Source organism: Euleptes europaea, chromosome 17, assembly GCF_029931775.1.
Source record: "Euleptes europaea isolate rEulEur1 chromosome 17, rEulEur1.hap1, whole genome shotgun sequence".
NCBI classification, from domain to species: domain Eukaryota; kingdom Metazoa; phylum Chordata; class Lepidosauria; order Squamata; family Sphaerodactylidae; genus Euleptes; species Euleptes europaea.
Genome location: NC_079328.1, coordinates 26,962,353 through 26,990,022, shown reverse-complemented (window position 1 = coordinate 26,990,022; position 27,670 = coordinate 26,962,353). Strand labels below are relative to the sequence as shown.

The following is a 27,670-nucleotide window of genomic DNA, read 5'->3' as shown; positions in this document are numbered from 1 at the left end:
CTCCCCAAACCCCGCCCTCCTCAGGCACCACCGCAAAAACCTCCCGCCGGTGGCAAAAAGGGACCTGGCAACCCTACCTATAAGGGTAGAAGTTGTAGCAGTGAAATTGTGATCAGGGAAGAGTTAAGCGTTGCCCTCCCACTTCTCTGCTCCAAATTCTGTTTTTTCTTGAATCAAGTAACAATTGGTGGTTTTAATACATGCTTTTGTGTGTAGGATGTCCATAAGGCACTGTCAATCTCTTGTAATCAGTGATTCAGACGATGACTTAAAAAATGTATCGTAAGTCTTGAATGAATTCTCAGGTTCCAGAAAGGCTGCTTCCACACAAAGGTTTTCCCTCACATGGAAAGCAGATCAAAGGGTATGACTGAGCATGGTTGCTGATGTTCCCAGGGATTTACCCTCTGAACTGAAGAAAAACAAACTTGGTTTCAAGGAGGCCTCTCTCAGAGAGGACAGTCCCTCCATTGGTGCTGTAGAGGCAGGGCAGAACTAAGTCCTGCTTTCAAAGTGGCATGGAGCAGCTTTCTGCCACAGGACTCCCCTTCCCTCCTTTAAAGAGCTTTCCCCTCCCTCTTCCCCTGCTGAGTTGAGCTGAGTTGTGTGTGTGTGTGTGTGTGTGTGTGTGTGTGTGTGTGTGTGAAGTGCTGTCAAGTTGCTTCTGACTCATGGCGACCCAATGAATCAGCGTCCTCTAAAACATCCTATCATTAACAGCCTTTCTCAGGTCTTGCAAACTGAGGGCCATGGCTTCCTTTATTGAGTCAGTCCATCTCTTGTTGGTTCTTCCTCTTTTCCTGCTGCCTTCCACTTTTCCTAGCATGATTGTCTTTTCCAGGGACTCTTGTCTTCTCATAATGTGACCAAAGTACGATAGCCTCAGTTTAGTCCTCTAGAATCCGCTTATTTGTCTTTTTGGTAGTCCATGGTATCCGTAACACTCTCTTCCAACACCACATTTCAAATGAATCAACTACTGAGCTGAGTTGGGTAGTGATAGGGAAAGTGAGGGGGTGGGTTCCCTTATGAACTTGGGTCTCCCAGATCCTAGCCCCCACACTCTAACCGCTACACTATGCTGGGTTTGCCCTGGGGTCTTCCACTTTTTGACCTCACATTATCTTCCAGTCCATGTAACTGGCTGCAAGAATGAACTAGGGCTCAGTAGGAGTTGCCCATTCAGCATGGGGAAGATTGTGCCAGGGCTCCCATGCAGACGTTCCCTTGGATGTCAATTGCTTATTAGTGAAATGTCCCTTCAATAATCCTTGCTAAACATTCCACTAACTTGATTTCCCCAGCAAACAGCTGTAGCCCCATCTGATGAAGTAGGCAATAATTGCAGAGTTCCTGCTCTGTAAATAATTAGATTAAGAGGTACAACCTGGTTTCCTTAATGTTGTTGCCTTTTTTCCAGAATATGGAATTGGCCATAATGGGCAACCAGATGGCCTTGTAAACAGAGGTTAGTGGAATCAAGAAAAAAAAACTGTTAGAGAAGAGAAACCCATTATGATATAGGGGTTTTAGGGCTGAAGTCTAGTATTTAAAAGGTTCTCTGAACTGGATGGGCTTGGCTAGCCTAATCTCATCAAATCTCGGAAGCTAAGCAGGATCGGCCCTGGTTAGTACTTGGATGGGAGACCAGCAAGGAAGCCCAGGGTCGCTAGGTATAGGTAGGCAAAGCAAACCACTTCTGTCTGTCTCTCACCATGAAAACCCTATGGGTTTGACAGCATTTCCCACCTCCAATTCACCCTGCCCAGGAAAGAATTGTGTGCGTTTTTTTAATCTATGGCAAAACCGGATCGTTATTCCACTTGAAAACATTCTAAGCATTCTGCAAAAGGAACCTGGTATTTACATTAAAATTATTCCTTCTTTTCTGTCCCCCTTCCTTTCCCCATCTCTTTAAACTCCTTTTAAGATCACCAGAGATTACTCCTTCCTGGACTACATCCTTGGGGGCTGCCAGCTAATGTTTACGGTAAGGACTCTGCCTTTTTCATTCATTTAGCTGTCATAAATATGGCAGTTTATTGAGGGGGGAGGTGCTAGGTTAAAATCTTAAACACTCATTCAAGCTTTAGGGATGCTTAATGATTGGAAATCGGTTTGTCTAGGCCGCCAGGCAGAAATAAGCCTTCTTCACACACCTCACTTGAGTGCCCTTTTTTTCAGTTTTAATCCTATGAAGCCACCCAGTGCTATGAGGGCTGCTTCCATTCGAGGGGGGGGGGGATTTTCCATATGTTCTTTCAGAGCATGATGCATGAGGCTCCCGGGGCTTTTCCCTTTAAGCCTGGAGCAAAAGAATAACCTCCTTTCTCCAGTTTGCAAGGGGAAACAGAAAGGTGACTGCAGTGGAAGCTTTGCCACAGCCAGTCCTAAGCGCCATCTTAAAAATGGCAGAACTTTATGGACTGGAGACTACTGGCTCCTGAACATCAGAAGCAGTGGATTCTGAACAGCACAAAAGGCGGTTTGCTTACTATCAACAGTTTACAGTTTCAACTTGGGGGACAAATAACCATTTTTGTGCAATGATACGATGGCTGTAGAATGCATTTGTTGTACTCACTTGGATTGAGGCTTGTGAACTATTTCCAGAATGAATGGAAGTGAAAATATACCATCCAGGGCCTTCATTTCACCCAGCAGTTTGACTTAATCCAATTACAGACAGAATTCAGCTGCCCAAATAGGAATAATTTGTGGGTATGAAATGCTGCTGGAGCGGCCTGGAGGAGTCTACAAATCCATTGAGTAGGCAAACGTTGTGGATTTCAGAGTTTGTCTCCTGTCAGCCCTTATTCCAATTACAAACAAAGCATGAAGTAAAACAACTCACAACATCCATCCCTGTACTGTGTGTATACAAAACACCCCCACCCTGTTAGTCAATTGTAATTTCTTTCCCGATTTTGCTGCCCAACGCTGAAGTGTGAGAAGTCCAACCACATCACCAGTTTCCTCGTAAATCTTGATTATTTCAGGAATGTTTCCCTGGTGAACGATTCCTTGATGACCTTGTTACATGAGCAAATGAGGAACCGTGTCCCAATTAGTTTGGCGCACGTGCAAGAAGACATTTTGGTGCCTCCGAAGGAAAATCAAAATGTCATCCCCCATGTGCTCGCTAATTAATCCACCTTGAGGTTTTCTTGCACAGTCTTCTTTGCAATGCACAGAAGACGCTATTTTGCGAGGCTTGTGCAAGAGATTGTCCCGGTGGATTGTGCCTGCTTGAAATCTGCCACTCTGCTGCCCTTCATATGTTGGTCATAGTCTGTAGTCCTCTGCCTCACACGCCATGCTTCTTACTCCAAGGAATTGGGGAGTGTATGCATTAGGTGTGTTCTGGGCTTTGCAGAATATTTGTGTTATGTGCTGTCAAGTCAGCGACATATGGTGACTCTGTGCATTAATGGCCTCCAAAATGTCCTATCTGACAGCCATGCTCAGGTCTTGCAAACTGAAGGCCCTGGCTTCCTTTATTAAGTCAATTCTTCTCGTGTTGGGTCTTCCTCTTTTCCTACTGTCTTCAACTTTCCCTAGCATTATTATCTTTTTGAATGAGTCTTCTCATGGTGTGATCAAAGGACAGTCGCCTCAGTTTAGGAATTTTAACTTCTGTTTCGCAGAACAGGCCTACAGAACACACACATGGCAAATGTGCGCCTGGTGATGGGCTTTCAAAGAACTGCGCATTGAAACAGTAAAAGGTTTAGAAAAGAGGCACTGTTGCACAGAAGGGGATTGCCTTGTTGACCTTTCCTACTTAAATTTTTTTTGAGTGCCTGATTCATGTAATGCAGATGCACACCATTTGTGGGTATTTTTAAACCCTTAAAATGTTAGAAAATTGCTTCACCATTAGACTGAGTCTGTCATTTGTCTTCACTTGTGTCGGAGAGAGCATCTGACTCATACAGCCGTGGCAAAGATTCACACATCCTGTCCATAAAAATGCAAAATGCCGCCTCAGTTTGTCGTGGGGCCATGCAGGAAAGGTTTTAACACTTGATTTTGCTGTTGGAAACTGGGCTCCCTGTTTTGTTGTTAGCACTTTAAAGGGGGGGAAATGCCAGTTTTAAGGAATATTTTTTTCTCCTTTAAAATGTTAATAACACATCAGGAAGCCAAGTTGCAAACCAGGCTGAAGGGATCAAATCCCCCTGTCCCTTCCCTGCATGACCCAGAGGTAAATTGAGGCTGCCTGAGCCTCAGGTTTGCATTTTATGGATGGAGGGAGATGTGTAATCTTCATCTCATCAGATTGAGGCCTAAGAAGACATTTGGCCCTGTTTTGCGCACCAGCCACCTTTGCAATAACCATGCCATCAGTGGGAAGAATCCCATTCTCTGGTGTGTAAGATACTTTGCTTTGTGGGTCCAGAAATTGAACTCCCAATCCAATACAATTCATAAGCCACCAAGTAAAGCATAGTCTGCTAGGCATGGCTTGTGGTTTGCCAGAATCTTGGCATTCGATAGCAGCATCCCTTTCGCAGGCCAGCAGCAGGGAGTGGAGTTTTATTGCGCTTCCAATGTTTGCCTCAGAGCATCACATGGAGCTATCTTCTACTGAATCAGACCATTGGTCCATCAAAGTCAGTATTGTCTACTCAGACTGGCAGCGGCTCTCCAGGGTCTCAGGCAGAGAAAGGTCTTTCACATCACCTACTGCCTTATCCTTTAACTGGAGATGCTGGGGATTGAACTGGGACCTTCTGCATGTCAAGCAGATGCTCTACCACTGAGCCACAGCCCTTCCAATCAAAGCTTCTGCAAGCCTGCATTGTCCCCAACACCAAATTTCCACCTTAAGACCAAGGGCCCGAATACCATGCAACAGGCAATGTATCTCTGTACAAAATCCAGAGGGTAGAAAGGTCCTGACACTTTGGAGATATTAATCCAGTAGGCCTATCCCCTGTTCTTTTTGCATGGCATGTTATTGAGGATAAGCAGAAGCAATAATTCTGTCAGTGTAGTGCAGAATCATTTGACATCTCAAATGAGTGCTGGAGTTGACCCAAAGAAAATATCATCCTTCTGGTTCTTTTCCGAGGGGGAATCTCTGGTTCATGGTTGGCCTGTTATTAATGTTACTGAGACAGCCTTTATGAAAAGTTCAGTGTCCTCCTAAGAGATTCGCAAAGTGTGTAACTTACATGCAAAGAGGGCAACAAAGATGGTGAGGGGTCTGGAGACAAAGTCCTATGAGGAAAGGTTGAAGGAGCTGGATATGTTTAGCCTGAAGAGGAGAAGACTGAGAGGGGATATGATAACCATCTTCAAGTACTTGAAGGGCTGTCATATAGAGGATGGTGCTGAGTTGTTTTCTGTTGCCCCAGAAGGTCGAACCAGAAACAACGGATTGAAATTAAATCAAAGGAGTTTCCGTCTAGACATTAGGAATAATTTTGTATGAGTTAGAGCGGTTCCTCAGTGGAACAGGCTTCCTTGGGAGGTGGTAATCTCTCCTTCCCTGGAGGTTTCTAAGCAGAGGTTAGATGGCCATCTTTCAGCAATGCTGATTCTATAACCCTAGGCAGATGATGAGAGGGAAGGCATCTTGGCCATCTTCTGGGCATGTAGTAGAGGTCACTGGGGGTTTGGGGGGTAGTTGTGAATTTCCTGCATTGTGCAGGGGGTTGGACTAGATGACCCTGGTGGTCCATGCTATTAAGAGACATTGCATCCCTCTTCCTGCATTCACTACTTGGCAGTTCTGTTTATGGGATTTGTGTCGAGACAGGTTCGTTGTAACGAGAGTTTTGTACAATGTTCCCTCTCCCTCAGTTTTTGCAAACTTCTGTTTCTGAATTTAGCACACAAGGTTTTGTGTCTACATTTGCACACACATGCACACTCTGAGCATTTAAATTTTTGTTTGTTGTTTTGGTCTACAGAGATACAAAGGGGAAGGGAGAAAGAGTTGCCATAGAAACGGGATGAGTACAAGTGCATTACACACGCAGCCAAACTATTGCATCAAGGCTTGCTGGCATAAAAGGGGAGAATAGTAGCTTATCTGACAGCCAAATAAGCAAGTACCAAAAACGGGAAATCATCAGTCCAAAGCTTTAGCTGGTGAGGAACCGGACTGCCTTTGTGGCAGATATCAGGGTCATGCAGTAACACTGTATTGTCCAACTTGGTGTTTGTGTGTGTATGTGTTAAGTGCTGTCAAGTCGCTTCCGACTCATGGCAACCCTATGAATGAAAGTCCTCCAAAATGTCCTATCTTTGACAGCCTTGCTCAGATCTTGCAAATTGAGGGCTGTGGCTTCCTTTATTGAGTCAGTCCATCTCTTGTTGAGTCTTCCTCTTTTCCTGCTGCCCTCAACTTTTCCTAGCATGACTGTCTTTTCCAGTGACTCTTGTCGTCTCATGATGTGACCAAAATACGATAGCCTCAGTTTAGTCATTTTAGCTTCTAGGGTCAGTTCGGACTTGATTCCAACTTGGTACCCTTTGTCTTTCTGTTGGTCAGTGCAAAGCAGTGGTTAATGCTGTGAATTCAGAACATAGCGAAGAAGAGGTATATAAATGTAAGAAATGAATATAATACAGTTCCAAGTTCTGTTCTCCAAGAGGGGCGGAATTGAGATTGAACAATTAAACCACCATATTGGAAGCATCCCTCCCCGTCTCTCGAAGTGGGAAGACATGGACACCTCTTTATGGACACCAGCCAAGGAAGGGTCTACTAGGATTTATTAGGAAAGGGATTGTAAATAAAACAACCAATATTGTAATGCCCATGTTTGGAATCCTGTGTGCAGTTCTGGTTGCCGTATCTCAAAAAGGATATTGCAGAGCTGGAAAAAGTATTGAAGGAGATCAGACAAGATGATTACCGGTAGAGGTTGGAGCACCTTTCCCATGAGGAAAGACAGTAGATTATGGAACTTTTCAGCCAAGAAAAAAGACAGCTAAGGGGAGACATGATAGTAGCCAATAGGCATCCGTCATAGTCACGGCTTTTCCCTGAAACTTGCAGAACTGGTTTTGTCAATAAAGCAGCATACTTTTTTTAAAAAAAGTCATCTTGGAAACTTCAGTTCATTCAAGATGCAACAGCCTGTATTTTAGCTGGTGCGCACTGGTGTGAACATATAGCATCTGCATTCAAACTACTTCACCGGTTACCTGTTTCCAAGCTCGATTTAAGTTGCTGGTCCTTACCTTCCAAGCTCTTCAAAATCTGGGGGTTACGCTCCTGAAGATCCATCTCTGCTGCTCCTAGTCTGTACAACAGCTCTTGTTACCCTCCCATCACATGGGATGGAAGGATCATCCTTGGCTCAGACTAGGCCTTCTCAGTTGTGGCCTCATTTCTCTGGAACAGTCTCCCAGAGGAGCTACAATGAGCATCTTCCTCCTGGTAGGAAGTGCTGTATTGCAGTTCATTTTCAGAAGATTGTAGACTGATTTATGGATGAGTGTAATGGGGCCATGACCTGGATAGCTCAGCCTAGCTCAACCTTGTCAGATTTCAGAAGCTAAGCTGGGTTGGCCCTGATTAGTACTAGGACAGGAGACTGCTAAGGAGGTCCAGGGTTGCTGCACAGAGGCAGGCAGTGGAAAACCACTTCTGTTCATCTCTTGCCTTGAAAACCCAATGAGATCGCCATAAGCTGGTTGTGACTTGACTGCACTTTCCACCATTAATACTGTTGAGAGCTTAATGATGTGGGCCTGCAAGCAGTTATGGCTATTTGAGGGGAAGGATTTGGGTTGGGTATGTGGACATACATGTAAACCATGTTGGGAAATTTTTTATGGAGGAAAGGCATGGTATAGATTTTAAATAAGATCTTGCTCTAGGACTTTAAAATGAACAGATGTTCTCAGGTTGGCAATGGCCTTTTCGAACCCACTCTGCTGCAATTAAAATGTGACGTCAGTGTTTACTATGGCACATCCAAGTTCAGATCCCAATTTCAGCTATGAATTTCTTCCCGAGTGACTTTGAGCAAGTCAATAATACTCAGATTAGCTCCAGCGCCAGATAAGTAACTCTTTTCAGATTACAGAGCTTGCTACAGAGATAGCCTGCAAATAAGGGTGGCTTTTGTCCTTCCTTTCAGGTCGGAATTGACTTCACGGCATCCAATGGGAATCCCCGGGACCCCACCTCTTTACACTACATCAACCCCATGGGAACAAACGAATACCTTTCAGCCATTTGGGCTGTGGGGCAGATCATCCAGGACTACGACACGTACGTTCCTTTTCCCCTGCTTGGGCCAGCCTTGCAAATCCATGAAGGAATAAGTCTTATCCATGGTTACCAGCCATGAAATTCAAGCTTCTAGTACTGAGTTCTCTTTTATGATAATTTTTACTGCTGATGCTTTAGTGCTTTATGATGGTTCTGTTGCTGGTTTTATTGCTGGTGCTTTAGTGCTTTATGATAGTTCTGTGGATGGTTTCGTTGCTGATGCTTTAGTACTTTATATTGTTTTAATACAATATCATTTTAAATTATTAGCCACCCCAAGCAGGCTTCTGGAGAGGCAGCATATGAATTTTTTACATACAATAAAAACAAATAAATACATTATTTTTCTGGTTTCGGAGGTACTATACTCAAATATCACAGAAATAAACCACTGTGCCCTGCCTGGCCATTTTGGCAAGAGAACCCTAGTCTAGATTGATCTTGCTCTGTGCCAGGAAGCATCTTCTTATATTCCTCAGTTCCCCACTGAATTCTACATGCTGCTCCTAATCACAGTAGACAGCCCATCAGCACTATTTACAGAGCTCTGTGTATTATTCGTTTTGGTTATACCTTGCTTTTCAGCCGAGTTTAATCTCCAAAGCAATTTACAGCAGTTTACCCATCTTGGAGATATGTAAAAGATGTTCATGGGTCTTTGTATTGCATTTCAAATTTATTATCTGGCACACTATTCAGAACAACCTTTTCTGATCCCCTGCCTCCAAAGTTTCTAGCTCTTATCATAGTGGAGAAATGAACAAAATGTATAACTGGGTTGCCAACTGGGACTGGCAGCCATATTGCAGCAGCAAGTCTAAGGTTACCAGGTCCCTCTTCGCCACTGGCAGGAGGTTTTTGGGGCGAAGCCTGAGGAGAGTGGGGTTTGGGGAGGGGAGGGACTTCAATACCATAGAGTCCAATTGCCAAAGTGGCCATTTTCTCCAGGGGAACTGATCTCTATTGGCTGGAGATCAGTTGTAATAGCAAGAGATCTCCAGCTACTACCTGGAGGTTGAGTAATCAAAAACTGGCTCCAAGTACACAAGGAAGGCAAGGAATCAAAATAATGCACTTGTATAGCTAACAATAAAAGCTCAGACTCAAACTGAAATGCAATTAGGTCTATTCAAAGGAACAACCTTAATTATAAGAATAAATACGTGCTCAAAGAGCAAAAGACAAAAATCAAACAAAATTCACAGTTACAGTATCCCAAAGGTAAGTATAAGTATACAATTTCTCTAAAAGGTATAATAGGCCAAAAGTCCAAACATCCAACTGGTAAGTATGCACAGGCAACGGAGTAGATATAAACCACAGGTTTATAACTACTCCGTTGCCTGTGCATACTTACCAGTTGGATGTTTGGACTTTTGGCCTATTATACCTCGACTTACCTTTTAGAGAAATTGTATACTTATACTTACCTTTGGGATACTGTAACTGTTAATTTTGTTTGATTTTTGTTTTTTGCTCTTTGAGCACGTATTTATTCTTATAATTAAGGTTGTTCCTTTGAATAGACCTAATTGCATTTCAGTTTGAGTCTGAGCTTTTATTGTTAGCTATACAAGTGCATTATTTTGATTCCTTGACTACCTGGAGGTTGGCAACCCTAAGCAAGTCCCTGGTGGCAACTCCTGTATAAAAGCACAGCAAGTACCCAATGTGGATTGGGACCATGGCCGGGGGTGGGGGCAGTAGGGGATCCTGCCTTCCCTGTACAATTTCATGAGGAGAAATAGGCTGGGGCCATGTGGGGTGTTATTTGCCCTCTCAGGAGGCTATGCAGTACAAACATGTACAGCCTAGGGTTGCCAGTCTCCTGGCAGGGAATCCCCCATTCCCATCTTTTGTTTCCTGATGCCGCTCAGAGAGAAAAAATGACCATCACTTCCCTCTAGGAATTGCTGGAAACTGGTAAAACCTGAAGAGTTTTCAGCAGTTCCCAGAGAGGATAATTTGACCCCACGAGTCCTTTGGCTTGTGCCTCTGGGCAAGGTCAAGCATAAAAAGGTAACCCACAAGAAAGGGGTGGGGCAGAGAGTCAGCTATAAGGTCTTGCAGCAGCTGGCTGTTTTCCCCCCAGTTAACTCCTTTCCTGAATGCCAGCGTGGTGTAGTGCATAGGAGCTGCAGACTCGAATCTGGAGAACTGAGTTTGATTCCTGACTCCTCCACATGAGCAGCGGACTCTAATCTGGAGAACTGTGTTTGATCCCCCACTCCTCCACATGAAGCCTGCTACGTGACCATGGGTCAGTCACAGTTCTCTCAGCCCCACCTCCCTCACAAGGTGTCTGTTGTGGGGAGAGGAAGGGAAGGCAATTGTAAGCTGGTTTGAAACTCCTTAAAGGTAGAGAAAAAGCAGGGTATAAAAACCAACTCTTCTTCTTGTTTGTCTTCTTCTTCTATATTTCTGCACAATTTATAATTTTCAGCATTAAGCTTTTAATGCCAAATGCATATAGTTTTGTAACTGAAATAATCTTATTTTATTCATGATATTGTTTTGAGGATAGGGTGATGGGGAGACATCTATAAATCCACATTCATTATCTTTCTCGTTCTTCTATATCCCCCCCCCCCCCACACTTACTTTGCAGAGATAAAATGTTTCCTGCCTTGGGATTTGGTGCCCAGTTGCCACCGGACTGGAAGGTAAATCTGCTTCCACAACTGTTTATATTTTAAATGCTTAAACTATCCAGATCTTTATGCGGGCCCTGAATGAAGTTTTCAGCAGCTTTTTCTGAATTCTGCGGTCAAGCAATTAAGCACTGAGTGCATCTGAGAGAATGAGAGTTGAAAAATTCATTCTGGAGAGAGAGGAGAGGGTGAGATGTGAGACAGAGGCCTTTGTTATCTAACACAGGAATTCCCTCTCACCCCCTAATAGAACTACCATGGGTTGATTAAGCCCTGGGCAGCCTTCACACATTCCTGGGATACTGTGTTACATTGCATGACAGCGATCATTCGCTACTGGATTTTCCTGTGTGGATGAGGCAATCCAGAAGGTGAATGATTGTGATAGTACAACAACAGCACAATATCTACTAATGCATGGATGCAAACTTTGTTCATTGTGCAGGCAGTCTGACAAATTGGGGTTTTCTTAAAGTGAGGTTTGTAGCTGGCTTCAGAATTGCAAATCATGCCAACTGCGGTTTGCTGAGACATATTCGCAAACCACAGTTTGTTGAACAGCATTGCCCTTGGTAGTTTCCCGGTAATGGAAATGGTAGCCTAGAGAGAACATCCTCCTTCTGGGAGATGGAGAGGGGGCAAGGGTCAGGCATGCCATCTCTGGGATTTCCTGTTCTTCCAGCTTCTAACCTGCTATCTCGGGGCCAAATGAGATGTTGACAATTGAAGCCGTTCTACTCACTCCCCCTCCATTTTAGTCCTGATCTGGATCAGGCCTCTGCAACACATCAGGAAAGTTTGTAACTTGAATGGTTCCAGATTTTGCTTCAGGCCCTGCCAAGAATGCAAAATGTGAAGGAACATAGTTTTATTGCCTTGCCCACAGGTCACAAGTGAAATTTGCACAGCATAATTTAAATAAAAATCTGTAGAACAGAGCAAAGATGTCAAGTAATTTCTTTTAAAAAGATAAGTCTCCTTAAGACAGTCTGTCAAAGGAATATTCAGGTCAATCCCATCAGAGCTGCATCCTTCTAAATCTGCTGACTTCTGGACTTAGAAAGGTATAACTCGGTTTAGGATTGCCCTGCTTCTCAAACTGCCGTCTTAATCTTTCAAGACACAACAAGAGGAGATGTGGGAGAGCTGTGACAAGATTTCCTTCATTTTTATTTGCTGTATTTTATTAGAGAGCCTGCCCCTCCCCGCCGCCTCATTTTCCAGTCTGCAGTACTGGGAAGATAATACTAGCTCACCTAATTAGGCTGTTGCAAAGATTAATATGATAATAAATGTGAAGCGTTTGTACACTGAAAGTGCCATATAAATGTTGAGTATTGTTATTTATTAAAGCACCTGGGGGAGGGTTGGAGAAGGACCAAGCATTGGTACAAAGGCATTAGGCTTTTTTTTCTATGCCGCGTCCCATATATAAACCCCCCCACACTTCTAGTTCTAGACTTGCAAAAACGTCTCATTATATAGCTAGTTTGTACGGGGAGGGCAATTTCCCATTTTCTGGGAAAAATACCAAGGGAAAGTGTTAACGCTAACCCCCCTCCCAGGCTGCTTTCAATTAGAATTTGGAAACCAGCATGGTATTTTGATTAGAGAGTTGGGCTAGGATCTGGAAGTCCCAAGTTCAACTCCACACTCTGCCATGGAAGATCACTTGGCGGCCTTGGCCCACTCATTCTCTCGCAGCCTAACCTACCCTGCAGGATGGTTGTAAGAATAAAATGGAGGAAGGGAGAACAATGTAATGAGTTGCTTTGTGCCCCTATTGGGGTATAAATATCTAAACACATGAACACATGAAGCTGCCTTCTACTGACTTGGTCCATCAAAGTCAGTATCGTCTACTCAGACCAGCAGCAGCTGTCCAGAATCTTGGGCAGAGGCCTTTCACATCACCTACTTGCCTAGTCCCTTTAACTCGAGGTGCCAGGATTGAACCTGGGAGCTTCTGCATGCCAAGCAGATGCTCTAGAACTGAGCCACAGCTCCTCCCCTTAAATGAAGATGCTGGAAAACCTGAATGCAAATTTCCTGGGCCTTGATTCCTTGTATCTTCATTTAACGCTGGAAAAGATGCTACCTTTTTATGACGTGTATCTATATATGAGAAAGAGAGAGTAAATTGGGCTGAGAGTCAATCAGAGGAGAATTGGAGAGAAACCAATATACTTTCTTCAACATGCAGTTCAGTACACATATGAAAATGTGCTCCGTGGGCATAATTTTGTCAACTCTCAAGACCTGTTTTTGCTCATTGTAGAATTTTTAAATGAAAATTGTAGTGAGGAATCCAGCAACCCATGAATGTTATTTTTAATAAGTCACTGTGAACTGTCTCTCCCCCTTCCTTTTATGAATGTTTGCTTTTAAATTTTTGCTGCATCCTTGTGGACAGTACTCTATGAATCCGGTGGGCAATGCACGGCAACACCCAAATGTGTGACTACTGTACAGTGGGCACCGGCATAGAAACTGGGGATGATCATTAAAGATAAGAGACATATAAATCGCGCTTTGTTCTGCTGATGCTCTTGTTGCTATGGTACCGCAAAACGCTTTCAAAGAAATGATATGAATAAGATATTTTGCACGCCAAAAAAAATTTAAAAAGTCGCTTTGGAAATGTCAGAGAACATCTTGAAATGCTAACAGCTCTGTAAAAAGAAACCTCAAGCGAGCTTCTCTGGAGGAGCCAGGAGGAAGGACTGCAAAATCTTGCAAAAGATTCTCATAGATGTTAAAAGAAAAAATGTGTATGTGCGCTCCTCCCCTACAGGATTCATGCTGTAGCGGAGATATCCCCACCCTAGGGGAAATAGGGACTGTGCTCACTTGGCTATGTGACAATTCTCTTTCAAGGTGTGTGTGTGTCCTTTTAACTGGCTTAAATATATCAGGGTGTGAAAATTCTGGGCTTGATCCTATCAGCTTTTCCTCTGGCGATAGAGGGAGGAAGGGTCTACACTAAAAGGTAGGGTTGCCAACCTCCAGGTAGTAGCTGGAGATCTCCAGCTATTACAACTGATCTCCAGCCGATAGAGATCAGTTCACCTGGAGAAAAGGGCTGCTTTGGCAATTGTACTCTGTGGCATTGAAGCACCTCCCCAACCCAAACCCCGCCCTCCTCAGGCTCCACCCCAAAAACTTCCAAGTATTTCCCAACCTGGAGCTGGCAACCCTACTAAAAGGTTTGTGCTGAGGTTAATGGGACCCATCTGAACAGAAACCGTGTGGGATGGGGCTATACTGAGGTGCGACTGAGTAGGATAGCTCAAAGGCCTCAACACTCTGTGTTCAATAAAGAAGGAAAAAAACCCTCTAAGCCTGCAATTCTGGGAGGGAAGTAGAGCATATGTATGGGAAAAGATGAGATTAGTGTTTTGTTAGCTTAGGGATCAAAATGTCATGACCTGCAACTAAACCGCCATTCTTAAGGTGTATTTATGTGGCAGTTTCTGCAGCCTTCAGTTTTGCTGAAGCCCCTTGGAAAAGAATGCATCTTAAGAGGTGAGGTCACAGTTGTGCTTGACAGTCTCTATTCCCTCCATGTTGCGAGATCAAGCTAATGGAAGCCGAAGATTTTCTGATGCCATATTACCTGATTGTTTTGGGATACAGTGGGAGGCAACATTTCCTGAGACCACTTGGGAAGACTTTCCCTAGAAGGTAGATGTCACTTGCATTTCCATCTGCCTCTGGCAAGGCAGGTAGAGTTAAACCTCTTCTTTTTCTTTTCCAGGTTTCTCATGAGTTCGCCATTAACTTTAACCCAACCAACCCATTCTGCCTCGGTAAGTTTTCTGAGATACCATACCTTTTTAGATTTACAACTTAACACCAGACTACAGGGATCAGTCTCCCTAGAGACCGTGACAGCTTTGGAGAGTGAACTCTGTAGCATCACACCCATGATGAGCTCCCTCCCCTCTTCAAACTCTGCCCTCCCCAGGCTCTGCCCCCAAATCTCCTAACCCAGAGATGGCAACCCTACTTGTAGAACTGCACGGACCGCTCAGCTTGGCTTGCTCCTGGGCCGTTTGACTCATTGTGTGATTGTTGAAGGACCGGCCTTGTTGTGTAAAATGAAGCTTACCTGAGTTTGGATTTGCGCATCACTGAGAATCCCCAAAGCTGACCCGGACCTCTTTTCTTTTTTACTGCCAAGGTGTGGAGGGCATTGTCCAAGCCTACTCCAGCTGCCTGCCTCACATACGTTTTTACGGACCGACCAACTTTTCCCCCATCATTAACCACGTGGCTCGGTTTGCGGCCCAGGCAACCCAGCAAGAGTCGGCAACAGTGAGTGTTCTCCTTTTCGACTTTGTTGTTTCCGGCACGGGATTTCAAAGCCAGACTCGAGGTAATAATACATGTTACACCTGACACGTGTCCAGTCACGGGGTGCAAGCCAACTCACAGTACATCAGAGTAGCTCTCCGGGACTTAATAGAGATCTGGAGTTCCTGTCTCATTACCAATGCTGATTTCTCCACACCTACTACCCCTCTGCGTATCACCCCTAATCCAATCACGCCTGCTAAATGTCATTTACTTGCTTTTGACATTTACATTGCCATTGTGTGTCTAATTCACTCATCTCTACTTAAGGATAGATAGAATCACATTCTAGCTGTATCTGAAGAAGTGAGCTGTGGCTCATGAAAGCTCACACCCTGCCAGAAATTTTGTTAGACTTAAAAGTGCTACTGGACTCTTGCTCTTTTCTACTGCTAGTGACAGACTAACACGGCTACCCATCGTGATCTAACTCAAGTTTAACAAGGATTGTTTGCTCAGAACTGCGGAAGAGAGAGAAGGGGCTTCTGGTTTCCATCCTGCCCAGTCTTTTGCCAGTAGAAGCAGCATGGGGAAGGAGGCTTTTCGCCTCTTTTCTCTGGCTTCAGGTGCCCTAAGAAGGACATGTGGAGCCAGAGAAAGGGGGGGGGGAAATGTGCCCGCCTGCCGATTCCGCTGGTGAAAACGGGTTGAAGGATAAACAGGAAGTTCCTCCTCCCCTCGCAGAGCTCCCTCGCAGCATTGAGTGAACGAGCACTGTTTAAGGTGAGTCCCCCCCCCCGATTTACATCTGACTGTGAGTCAGGTTGTGCACCTGTGACCTGACATGTGTCAGGTGTAATGTGTATTTTGGCCCTCATAAGCTTGGCGTCTTGCTGCTCCTCCATGGCAGAGATGGCAAGAGAGATGAAAAAGGCCTATTTGATCCACATCTGTTTCCCACTAGTGCAGGATTCAAGTAGAGGGAACTGGCAAATGCCTGTTTTGAAAGCACCAGCATTAACCCCTGCTTAGGAGAGAAGGGTGGCTGTGCTGGTTGGGTCTTGGCAAATGAATGAAATTTGGGGAAGGGATGTGGCTCAATGGTAGAGCATCTGCTTGGCATGCAGAAGGCCCCGGGTTCAGTCCCCAGCATCTCCCGTTAAAAGGATCAGGACAGGTGATATTGAAAGACCTCTGCCTGAGACCCTGGAATGCAGAAGGTCCCGGGTTCAGTCCCCAGCATCTCTCGTTAAAAGGATCAGGGCAGGTGGTATCGAAAGACTTTCGCCTGAGACCCTGGAGAGCCGCTGCCAGTCTGCGTAGACAATACTGACCTTGATAGACCAATTATCTGATTCCATATAAGGCAGCTAAACATGTACACTTTCTGCAGAGGAGCCATAGCTCAGTGGTAGAGCCTCCGCGTGTCATGGAGAAGGTCCCAGGTTCAATCCCCCGCATCTCCAGTTACAAAGGACCAGCTAAGAAGTGACGTGAAAGACTTCTGCCTGATACCCTGGAGAGCTGCTGCCATTCTGAGTAGACAGTACTATCCTTGATGGACCTATGGTCTGATTCAGTATTAAAGGTAAAGGTAAAGGTCCCCTGTGCAAGCAACGGGTCATTCCTGACCCATGGGGAGACGTCACATCCCGACGTTTTCTAGGCAGTCTTTGTTTGCGGGGTGGTTTGCCAGTGCCTTCCCCAGTCATCTTCCCTTTATCCCCAGCAAGCTGGGTACTCATTTGACCGACCTCGGAAGGATGGAAGGCTGAGTCGACCTTGAGCCGGCTACCTGAAACCGACTTCCGTCGGGATCGAACTCAGGTCGTGAGCAGAGCTTTTGATTGCAGTACTGCAGCTTAACACTCTGCGCCACGGGGCTCCTGAGTCAGTATTAGGCAGCTTCATATGTATGTGTAGAGGAAGCAACTACCTTTTTGGTGGTCTGATGCACTGGAAGAAATGCAAAGGAGCATGTGAGCTTATATAACGTGCTGCTGGCTACAACTTGATCCAGGCTCGCTAAATCTAAGAGTCTGTTCCAGTTTTGCTAACCAGGAAGAAAACTCAACCTAGCATGAGCCTTGGGGTGTGTCCAGACAGACATAAGTGCAGTGGTGAGCCTGCCGCAGAAACACACTTGCTAAAGCTGCAGTGCATCTGCTGTCCCTCTCCCCTCCCTCCTGCTGCTCAGATTGGCTTTAAGGGAAAACTCTCCCCCCCCCTTGAACAGAAGCCAGATGGGCACAGTGCTGATTGGCCACTCCGTGGTGTCAGTCACAAAGCCTTCCACCCCCAACCCCTTCTCGGAGCAGTTTGCAAAGTGTTTTAAATAAAACAGGACGTGGAAACCCTTTTCGAAAGAAGCATTGAACAAACGCTTCGAGAAGCTAGCCAAGCAGGCCCTTGATAAAAGCAAAGGGAACAGCCTCCTTGAAGCATGGAGGTTTCATGTGTGGCAGAGTTTGGTCCCCCCCTTTTTTAAAAACCACACCCGCTCCATACATAGCTTTAGATTCTCACTCACTGCTCCCCTTGTGCCCCCCCCCCCAATATTCTCACAGCAGGAAGAAAAGAACAACTGATCCAGGGTTTGTACCACTTTGGGTCTGAAGTTGTTTGCTAATCATTTGCTTTTAAGTTTAAAATGGAAAATTGTGCTCTCTTTCACACCTTTTCTCACACGCTCCCTGGGAAAAAGAATGCTGTAGTGGCAGATTTGTTCCAACTTCCTCACCTCTGCTTCAGCTTCTCATTGTGGTTCCCAGTTGCAACTCCCCTCTCTGGCAAAATGCCTCCTAGGAAATTGGATAGAATCTCCAGGTAGCCACACTGGCTGAAAGCAAAATCCATGCAATCTCTTTTTAGTAAGGGCAAACCAAATGGCACAAAATGGGGTGCAAGCTTCTGAGTTCTCTAGGACGCTTCATTGGGCTGGATGTTAAAAGGGGGATGGGGGGAATAGAGAAAACAGGCCACGACCTTGAGGCTTTTTGTTTGCTTCTGCAGGGACAGTGTGTATGTATATTGATTTTTAGGAAAGTAATATACCAGTCTATGCTACCTTGTACCTTGGGTAGGGGTGTGCTTACTTTGCATATTAGTCTTAATTCTGATTTAATTCATTTTGCATTCATTTTCAGTCTCTTCTCCACTCACAGAATTAAAGAGAAGTTTGGGGGAGGGGATTACTCTGTAGGTATAGCAAAGCTAATTAGATGTAAATTGCACCCTCCCACTTTGGCACCAATCTGTTGCTTCCAAGGGAATGTTTAAATGCCATGCAGGAAAAGAATAGAGCTCTCCTAGGCAAGCCCTGAGCTGGATCTTTGGCATTCAATATTATTAAGACTTATTCCCTAAGGATTTTTTTTTTAATTTTGCTTTCAAGAGTGTTGCTGAACAGCTTTCATAGACTAGAGCCCTCTTCTTCATATGCTATGAATCTCAAACCAATTGTTGGACGTTGTTTTGGCATTGCTTTAGGGGACGGGCCGTGACTCAGTGGTAAAGCGTCTGCTTGGCATGCAGAAGGGCCCAGGTTCAATCCCCCGCATCTCCAGTTAAAGGGACTAGGCAAATAGCTGATGGGAAAGACCTCTGCCTGAGACCCTGGAGAGCCGCTGCCGGTCTGAGTAGACAATACTGACTTCGATGGACCAAGGGTCTGATTCCGTATAAGGCAGCTTCACGTGTTCATGTGTGACTACCTGCTATTTCTAAAAGCAATGCAAGCCTTTTTGCTAGGCAAGGCCTGCTCATTCACGCAGGGCTCCAGTCCACAAAAGCTTATGCTGGAATAAAATTTTATTAGTCTTCAGGGTGCCACAAGACTCCTGTTTTATGGGGAGGATTTGCTACAGTGAACTATTACTGTTACCCCTCTCGAATCAGGCGTTGCTGTTTTTTGTGTGTGACCTTCCTTCTGGTATAGTACAAGGAAGAAAAGAGTCTCTCTCCCTGCTTTCTGCACAATGTTCATAATTTTTATAAACTTCTGTTGGTCCCTTGTCTGTGTCTTTTCTAAGCTGCAAATCCTGACATTCTCTCCCCTGCAGGATACTTGCTCTAAACCCCTGATCATTCCGTTTCTTTTAAACCTGGGTCTGCTTAATCATATAGAAGGCAGGAGGGGGGGGGTCCTGAATTTTAGAGCAAAAAGAAATGTGCAGGTTAAATGGAGATGAGTCCCCCTCCCCCAGCTCTCCCCAGTGGCTTTTCTCCTTAGCCAAGCCTCAGTACTGGAAATATGTCTCATGGCAGGCTGAAGGTCACAGGTACAATCCCTGACGTCTCTAGTGAAAAGGGCTGGGTAGGAGGTGATGTGAGACCTCTTCCTGGGATTCTGTACAATCTGAGTAAACAATACTGACTTTGATGGACCAAGGGTCTGATTCGGAAAAAGGGAGCTTTCCTGTGTGTTCATGTGTACGTTCACACAACTCTTCCTGGAAGATCTGGAATAAACTTTAAGGTCCTTGGTCATTTGCATATTTGCTTTTTTTTATCTCCATTTTTTCAAAAGTCACGTTGACAATTGGAATGGTCTCTAAAGAAGATCTGTAGTGACTTGACTCCTTTGGCCTTTTCTCATCGAATCAATCATTCCGATAGCTTACCTAAGGCCAGAATTCCTCTCGGTATGAGATGGAGCCAGAGTTTGGGTTGGTTTTGTGTGTTTTTTGTTTTTAGATGTGCATGTGCTTTCACCGTAGCAACATGGATTGCAAAGGAGCCAACCACCCGTAAAGGGATTGAAGCAGAAAATACATATTTGAGAGAGACAGCCACAGCTATGGGGTAGCAATTACAGCCTCAACCCTTAGCGGATGAGGGCTCTGCCTTCTCATCCCAAAAAACATCTGTGTACAGACCCCAGCGCTGCAGAGTAAATACAAATAGATACACACAAAAAAAAGCCATTCTTCATGCCATTTAGAAATGTATGGAGCTGCCTCATACCAAGTTAGACCACTGGTCCATGTATTCCAGTATTGTCTAGTCTGACTGGCAGCAGCTCTCTGAGATCCCATGCAGACAAATGTGCTATGTGAGATTGAAGATTCTGCATCCATCACAGAGCTAAGGTCCACCTCCAAACAACCGTGAGGAGTTATTGACACATACACTTGGCTTCTCATTGGCTGACCGGTCGCTCCTGGCTGTCTCTTAGCTTAATGAATGATGGTAGAAAGTGTCGTTAAGTCGCAGCCAACTTATGGCTATGGGTTTTCAAGGCAAGAGACAAACCAGGGTGGTTTGCCATTGCCAGCTTCTGCATAGCAACCCTGGATTTCCTTGGTGGTCTCCCATCCACCAGGGCCAAACCTGCTTAGCTTTGGAGATCTGATGAGACCAGGCTATTGGTTGAGAGTTGTCGGCACATACGTATGTACATAAAACCCTAGTGGCAGAGGAGGTGCCCATCTGTATCAGACCAGTGGTCCAGCTAGTCCAGCATCCTTTTTCACACCGCAGCCAACCAGGTATCATGACTGTGCCTCATTTAACTGAGAAGCAAGAATGCCTCAATGCTAGTTTTCATTTTGGAAGGGCTTGAGAAGGAGAACATCCCAGTGGATAGAGCTCCACCATGGGCCAAATTGGTCTCTCCCTGTGCTTTACCATTTCTAAGAGAACCCATCACCTGTGGTAACCATCACAGCTAGCCCCACAACAGGACGGCCCCCATAAGTAAGACTGTTCTGTCTCCAGTTGAGGTAGCCCAGCCTTTACCCAGGCCTCTAACATGAGCACACTTGAGTCCCTGGTCCAGCGTGGTGTAGTGGTTAAGAGCGGTGGTTTGGAGCGGTGGACTCTAATCTGGAGAACCGGGTTTGATTCCCAGCTCCTCCACATGAGCGGCGGAGGCTAATCTGGTGAACTGGATTTGTTTCCTCACTCCTACACATGAAGCCAGCTGGGTGACCTTGGGTGATTGTAAGCCGGTTTGAGTCTCCCTAAGTGGTAGAGAAAGTCAGCATATAAAAACCAGCTCTTCTTCTTCTAATTCTTTTTTGTTTCTTTCCCCCTCTCCTCTACTGCGTCTCTTTAGCAATATTTCATCCTCTTGATCATCACCGACGGCGTTATCAGTGACATGGACGAGACGCGACACGCCGTGGTGCAGGCCTCCAAGCTGCCCATGTCCATCATCATCGTTGGGGTGGGGAACGCAGACTTTGCCGCCATGGAGTTCCTGGACGGGGATAACAGAGTGCTCAGATCCTACACGGGAGAGGAGGCCATGCGCGACATCGTCCAGTTTGTGCCATTCCGCGAGTTCCGCAGCGTGAGTTCTGGAGGCTTAGTTGGAGTTGTCAAGGGGGATGATGGGAAGGAGGGGGGGAATTGCCAGTCTCCCAGGGATGGTACCTGGTTAAAGCAGCATCTCCAGGGTGCAAAGATACCAGAATCTGAGGTAAATCTTGTCTATGTTTTCTTACAGCAGATAATCCCATATCTAGTATAGTATAGTATAGTATAGTATAGTATAGTATAGTATAGTATAGTATAGTATAGTACAATACAGTGTGTATTTATATGAACTTAGGCAGTTCATGAGAGGGAGGGCATCTTGGCCATCTTCTGGCCATGGAATAGGGGTCGCTGGGTGTGTGGGGGAGGTAGTTCGAGCTTTCTCAGCCTTGGTGGTTGTTGTGGGGAAGGGAAGGTGATTGTAAGCTGGTTTGATTCTTCCTTAAGGGGAAGAGAAAGTCGGCATATAAAAAACAACTCTTCTTCTTCTTTTTATACCTTCTTTTCCTTCAAGAAGCTACAGACAGGACCCCTGTCTTATTTTTGTCGCAGCCCTGTGAAATTGGTTAACCCAGTGGTACTCACTCTGCAGCTTATGGAGAGCCACATTTGCGGTTACCATCAACCAAAAGAGTCACATTTCCTTCCATCCCTGGCTAAAGGCCTGCATCTCAAGGAGGTCCACAGTTTACCCAATCCTCCTGTGGCTCATGTTTTCATGGTGGGACTCATCTGCCTACCAGAAGCCCCACCGGACAAGGGTCTTGCCCGCTTTCCTGAAACACGGGACAGGTGCCACATTGGGCAATGGTGTTCAGAAGAGCCATAAGTAACAAGTCAAAGAGCCCCACGTGGATCCCGTGCCACTGAGTATCACTGGATTGGGCAGGGGTTATGGTTGGCCCAATGGCACCCAGAGACTATCATGGCATAGTATTTGTTAATATCTGTTTTTCACCCCAATGGGGACCCAAAGCAGCTTACAATATGAAAATTCAGCAAACTGTAGAAGATGGTGCTCTCTCTCTCTTCCCTACCACCTCTCTCTCCTTTCCTCCCTCCCTGCCATCTCCTGATCACACCCAGGCTTTAAGTAATTGTAAGCAGAGGAGAAACAAACTTAGCCAGATCTTGCTCAGCTGCTGCTAAGTCAACTAGTAGGGTCTTTTCCACTTCCTCCCCTGCTGCAGTCGGGATTGGAACCCAAGTCATCCAGATCCTAATCCAGCAGCTAAGCCCACGTCATCCAGATCCTAATCCAGATCCTAAACCACTACACCACACTGGCTTTGCTAGGGTTATGAACTGTATGCAAACTGAACCTGTGATAACCAACCAACCAACCAAGACCACTCAGTATTTATTAAGGGTGATAACAAATAATGTCCACCACCTTATTCGGGTGAAAAAGCCTCATTTCTGTTGTTGGACTTTAAAAAGCAGCTGCGTTCACACAAAAAGCCATTCTTCATGCTTTTTCACACAAAAAGCCATTCTTCATTTATGGAGCTGCCTTATACCAAGTTAGACCACTGGTCCATATATTGCAGTATTTTCTACTCTGACCAGTAGCAGCTCTCTGAGATGCCATGCAGACAAATGTGCTGTGTGAGATTAAAGATTCTGCATCCATCACAGAGCTAAGGTCCACCTCCAGACAACCGTGAGGAGTTATTGACACATACACTTGACTTCTCATTGGCTGACCGGTCGCTCCTGGCTGTCTCATAGCTGAATGAATGGTGGTAGAAAGTTCCATTAAGTCACAGCCAACTTATGGCAACCCCTTGTACGGTTTTCAAGGCAAGGGGAAGGGGCTGTGGCTCAGTGGTAGAGCATCTGCTTGGCATGCAGAAGGGCCCAGGTTCAATCCCCGGCATCTCCAGTTAAAGGGACTAGGCAAGCAGGTGATGTGAAAGACCTCTGCCTGAGATCCTGGAGAGCTGCTTCCGGTCTGAGTAGATAATACTGACTTTGATGGACCAAGGGTCTGATTCACTATAAGGCAGCTTCATGTGTTCATGTGTTCAAGAGACAAACTGAGGTGGTTTGCTATTGCCGGCTTCTGCATAGCAACCCTGGATTTCCTTGGTGGTCTCCCATTTTCCAGGGCCAACCCTGCTTAGCTTCGGAGATCTGATGAGACCAGGCTAGCCTGGGCCATCCAGGTCAGGGCATTGAAAAGTATATTGAGATGTCTGAAGTTCTGTCTGTGCTGTTTGTTGCACATACAAAGGGATCCGTCTTGGAACAGTGTTGTGCGAACCCACCTTTGTCACGCTTTCCTTTCTTGTGTTTCAGGCACCTAAAGAGACCTTGGCCAAAGCTGTCTTGGCGGAGCTCCCTCAGCAAGTGGTCCAGTATTTCAAGCATCAAAACTTGCCGCCCATCAATTCGGAGCCTGCCTAGGGCCCAAACCGTCGTGCTTTGCCTGCATGTGTCCCATTGAGCTCGTCAGTGATAGAAGGTTGCATGTCTCGCGTGGTTTCAAACAATTTGTTCTTTTCATTTAACAAATTGATTTTAGAAATGCCAAGCCCCACCCCTCAAGCCCTTCCCAAAAGCGAAACTTGCAACACAAGAAATACTGGGATCTGCTCTCTCTCGCTCTACATTCCTGGGCCAAGAGAAACCATTGTCCAAACCGGACAAAACTGGACTTCTATCCTTTTCCTGTCTTGAGAACCAACTTTTAAGTATTTGAATGTACTTTGTATGGTTTTTGTGGAACGAGAGAAAGTTTCTACAAGCAAACTTTGCTCCCCACCCCGGTCCATGAAGTTCTCACCGTCTCATTGCCCAAAGAAATGTGGACAGTTCCTGGACGTGTCGTACTTGTACTTCTGATGCTCTATGTACATTTTTATACTGTGGACATGTCATATTTGATATACTCAGGTTAATAAACAAATTTGGTCTCTTAGTTTCACAGACTTCTGTTAAGTTCTGGGCTGGTATCCATTTAGCGGATGGTAGAGCAGTGTAACTTGCGTGGATCCGACAGTCTAGAATGTTGTTGTTTTTTTATTCTAAAAATTTCTACACTGCCTTTCCCCCATCCAGGGTGGTTTATAATAAGTTAATCGATCAAAACAATCAAACCATTAAAACAAAATTTAAACCAGTCCTCCACAGGAATGAAGATCAAGTTAAAATCAGGGCAGGAGTAGTTTGATAGCCAAATTGAGGAGCCTCCAAAGATATCTCTAGCGGTTATACAGGTGGGGAAGGTTGTTCTTGTGCCCTGGTTTCTCAGTCAGTATTGGGCTTTGAATTGTGTCCAAAAACCCGGTGGGAGGTCATGAGTCCCTTGGAGCACTGGAGTTACGTGGTGGTAGGAAGTGCTGTCAAGTCACAGCTGACTTACGGTGATCCCGTAGGGTTTTCAAGGCAAGAGATGTTCGGTGGTGGTTTGCTATTGCCTGCTTCTGGGTGGGCTGAGAGAGTTCTGAGAGAATTGTGACTGGCCCAAGGTCACCCAGCAGGCTCATGTGGAGGAGTGAAGAATCTAGCATGGTTCTCCAGAGTAGAGTCTGCCGCTCTTAACCACTACACCACACTGGCTCTAATCAACTCCCTAGGCCCCGCTGTATTCAGAATCAGGTTTTCAAAGGCAGCCCCACATACAGTAATCAAACCTGGATGTTACTTGGACATAGACAGCCCATAAGAATATTCCTTTCCATGAATGGCCGCACCTGGTGAACTGAACTTAGGAAGAATTTTCTAACAATTAGAACAGTTCCTCAGTGGAACAGGCTTCCTCGGAAGTGGTAAGCACTCCTTCCCTGGAAGTCTGTCAGCAATGCTGGTTCTATGACCTTAGGCAAATCATGAGAGGGAGGGCATCTTGGCCATCTTCTGGGCATGGAGTAGATGTTACTGGGGATGTGGGGAGGGAGTTGTGAAGGGGGTGGAACTAGATGACCCTGGTGGTCCCTTCCAACTCTATGATTCTATGACCCAGTGTTGGAAAAAGACGCTGCAGGTTGCAGAGGTCCCCCACAGACAATACTGGGTCTCAGAGCATCTCTGAGGTGTGATGTTCATCTCTCAGGGTGAGCACAATCCCATCCAGTACAGGTTGAGGACCTTCTCTGTAGTCATGTTTGCAGCCCGTCAAAAGTAGCTTCGTTTTGCTCAGATTCTGCTTCAGTCCGTTAAGTAAGGGCTGGCTGTGGCTGGCTCCAGGAACCTGTTCAGAACGTCCACTGCTCCACTTGCATTTGATGTAAAGGAGAGAGATGGCTCAGTAGCATCAAGATGCTGAGGAAGTCTCCATCCAAGAATCCTGATTCTTTTCATTTCAATATTGATAAGCGAGAGAAGGGCTTAATTTGCTAAAATGAGAGGGGCTCGAGCACACTTCAAACACCACGTCATGAAATCTGGCTCACCTAATCCCAAACGTGGGAAGACTGTTGTGGGGACGGGTAGGAAATGGACCTCTTGTCCCAAAGCCCATTTTACCCTTCCCTGTGGCACAGAGTGGTAAGCTGCAGTACTGCAGTCAAAAGCTCTGTTCATAACCTGAGTTAGATCCCGACGGAAGTCGGTTTCAGGTAGCCGGCTCAAGGTCGACTCAGCCTTCCATCCTTCCAAGGTCGGTAAAATGAGTACCAAGCTTGCTGGGGGTAAAGTGTAGACGACTGGGGAAGGCAATGGCAATCCACCCCGTAAACAAAGTTTGCCTAGGAAACGTCGGGATGTGACATCACCCCATGGGTCAGGAATGGCCCGGTGCTTGCACAGGGGACTACCTTTATCTTTAGAATTTATTTATTCCACTGATATCTTGGTCTTCTTCAAAGGAGTTCAGATCAGCGTGAAAACAAGACTGACGGGTGCAAAGCCTTGGTGCTGATTTGGGAGCTAATGCAGCATATTCCCAAATCATCTGCCAAGACACATTAATGTGCCACAAGAAACAAATGCATTAGAGGTGCCCACAAGCCCTAAAGCACTCGACCGCAGACGAGGCTGCCTGCTGTGTCCTATCAGCCTGTTGGGGGGTGTTATTTTGCTATGTCTCTGAGCTGCTGTGATTGGATAGTCCAATTACTGACTGCTGCAGCTGAACAGAATTCTTTGCCCTTGGATGAAGTTGCCTGTTAGTTTCTGCTGGAGTCAGTGATCTGGGTTGGCTTCCTTCCAATTATCAGCGTGGTGTAGTGGTTAAGAGCGGTGGTTTGGAGCGGTGGAGTCTGATCTGAAGAACCAGGTTTGATGCCCCACTCTTCCACATGAGCGGCGGAGGCTGATCTGGTGAACCCGGTTGGTTTCCCCACTCCTCCACATGAAGCCAGCTGGGTGACCTTGGGTTAGTCACAGCTCTCTTCGAGCTCTCTCAGCCCCACCTACGTCACAGGGTGTCTGTTGTGGGGAGGGGAAGGTAAGGTGATTGTAAGTCAGTTTGATTCTTCCTTAAGTGGGAAAGTCAGCATATAAAAACCAACTCTTCTTCTTCTTATCAAGCATGTCCATATCTGCTAGTAGAGGTTTAGTGTTGGGGAAGGAAGGCAGCATGGTATAGGCCAATCTCAGACACTTAGCGGTGTTGGCCCCAGTCAGAACTTGGACAGAAGACCCCCCAGGGAAGACTGGGGTTAGTAAGACATAAGAAAGTCCACACTGGATCAGACCAAGGCCCCATCAAGTTCCAGCAGTCTGTTCACACAGTGGCCAGCCAGGTGCCTCTAGGAAGCCCACAAACAAGATAAGTGCAGCAGCATTATCTTGCCTTTGTTGCAAAGCACCTAATATAACAGGCATACTCCTCTGATTCTGGAGAGAGTCTGCAGAGGAAGGTACCGGCAAACCACCTCTGCTTCTCACTTGCCTTGCCCCTTACTGGGGTCACCGTAGGTCAGTTGTGACTTCACAGCACTTACGTAAAGTAGTGCTGCAAGGGAGCTCTCCCTCTCTCCCCACCTGATCCACAAATCTTTAATGCCCCCCCCCCCCCAGCAATGCACTGTGCCAAGAAGAGAGTTTAGATTGCTCAAGGCTGGATTATTTCACAGGACCAGTCTGAATACTGGGCACAGCATTTGGTTCTGCATGCAAGATTCCGAAATGTCAGTTTAAGGGTTCAGCTGTCAGGCTGTAAAGGTAGGCTAGGAGGTTGACTGTGAAATCTCCAGATCTGACAGCAGGTGCCTGAGTGAGACTTTCAGTCCTCAAAAAGTGAAAGTGTCAGCTGTCAGAAATGCTTCATGCCCCT

At 45.8% G+C, this 27,670-nt stretch overlaps 1 protein-coding gene across 1 annotated transcript in view; it reads left to right on the top strand.

Annotated features, from left to right (window-relative positions):
* Window positions 1-23,987, top strand: part of CPNE2 (copine 2) — an 83,152-nt gene extending 59,165 nt beyond the window's left edge. Inside the window, exons 9-15 of the mRNA XM_056862216.1 lie at window positions 1,931-1,990; window positions 8,106-8,239; window positions 10,848-10,902; window positions 14,648-14,699; window positions 15,074-15,207; window positions 21,245-21,481; window positions 23,749-23,987. Of these exons, the coding sequence (XP_056718194.1) occupies window positions 1,931-1,990; window positions 8,106-8,239; window positions 10,848-10,902; window positions 14,648-14,699; window positions 15,074-15,207; window positions 21,245-21,481; window positions 23,749-23,856 (780 nt within the window). The 3' untranslated portion in view covers window positions 23,857-23,987. The remainder of the gene's footprint in view (window positions 1-1,930; window positions 1,991-8,105; window positions 8,240-10,847; window positions 10,903-14,647; window positions 14,700-15,073; window positions 15,208-21,244; window positions 21,482-23,748) is intronic.
* Window positions 23,988-27,670: the final 3,683 nt, after the last annotated feature.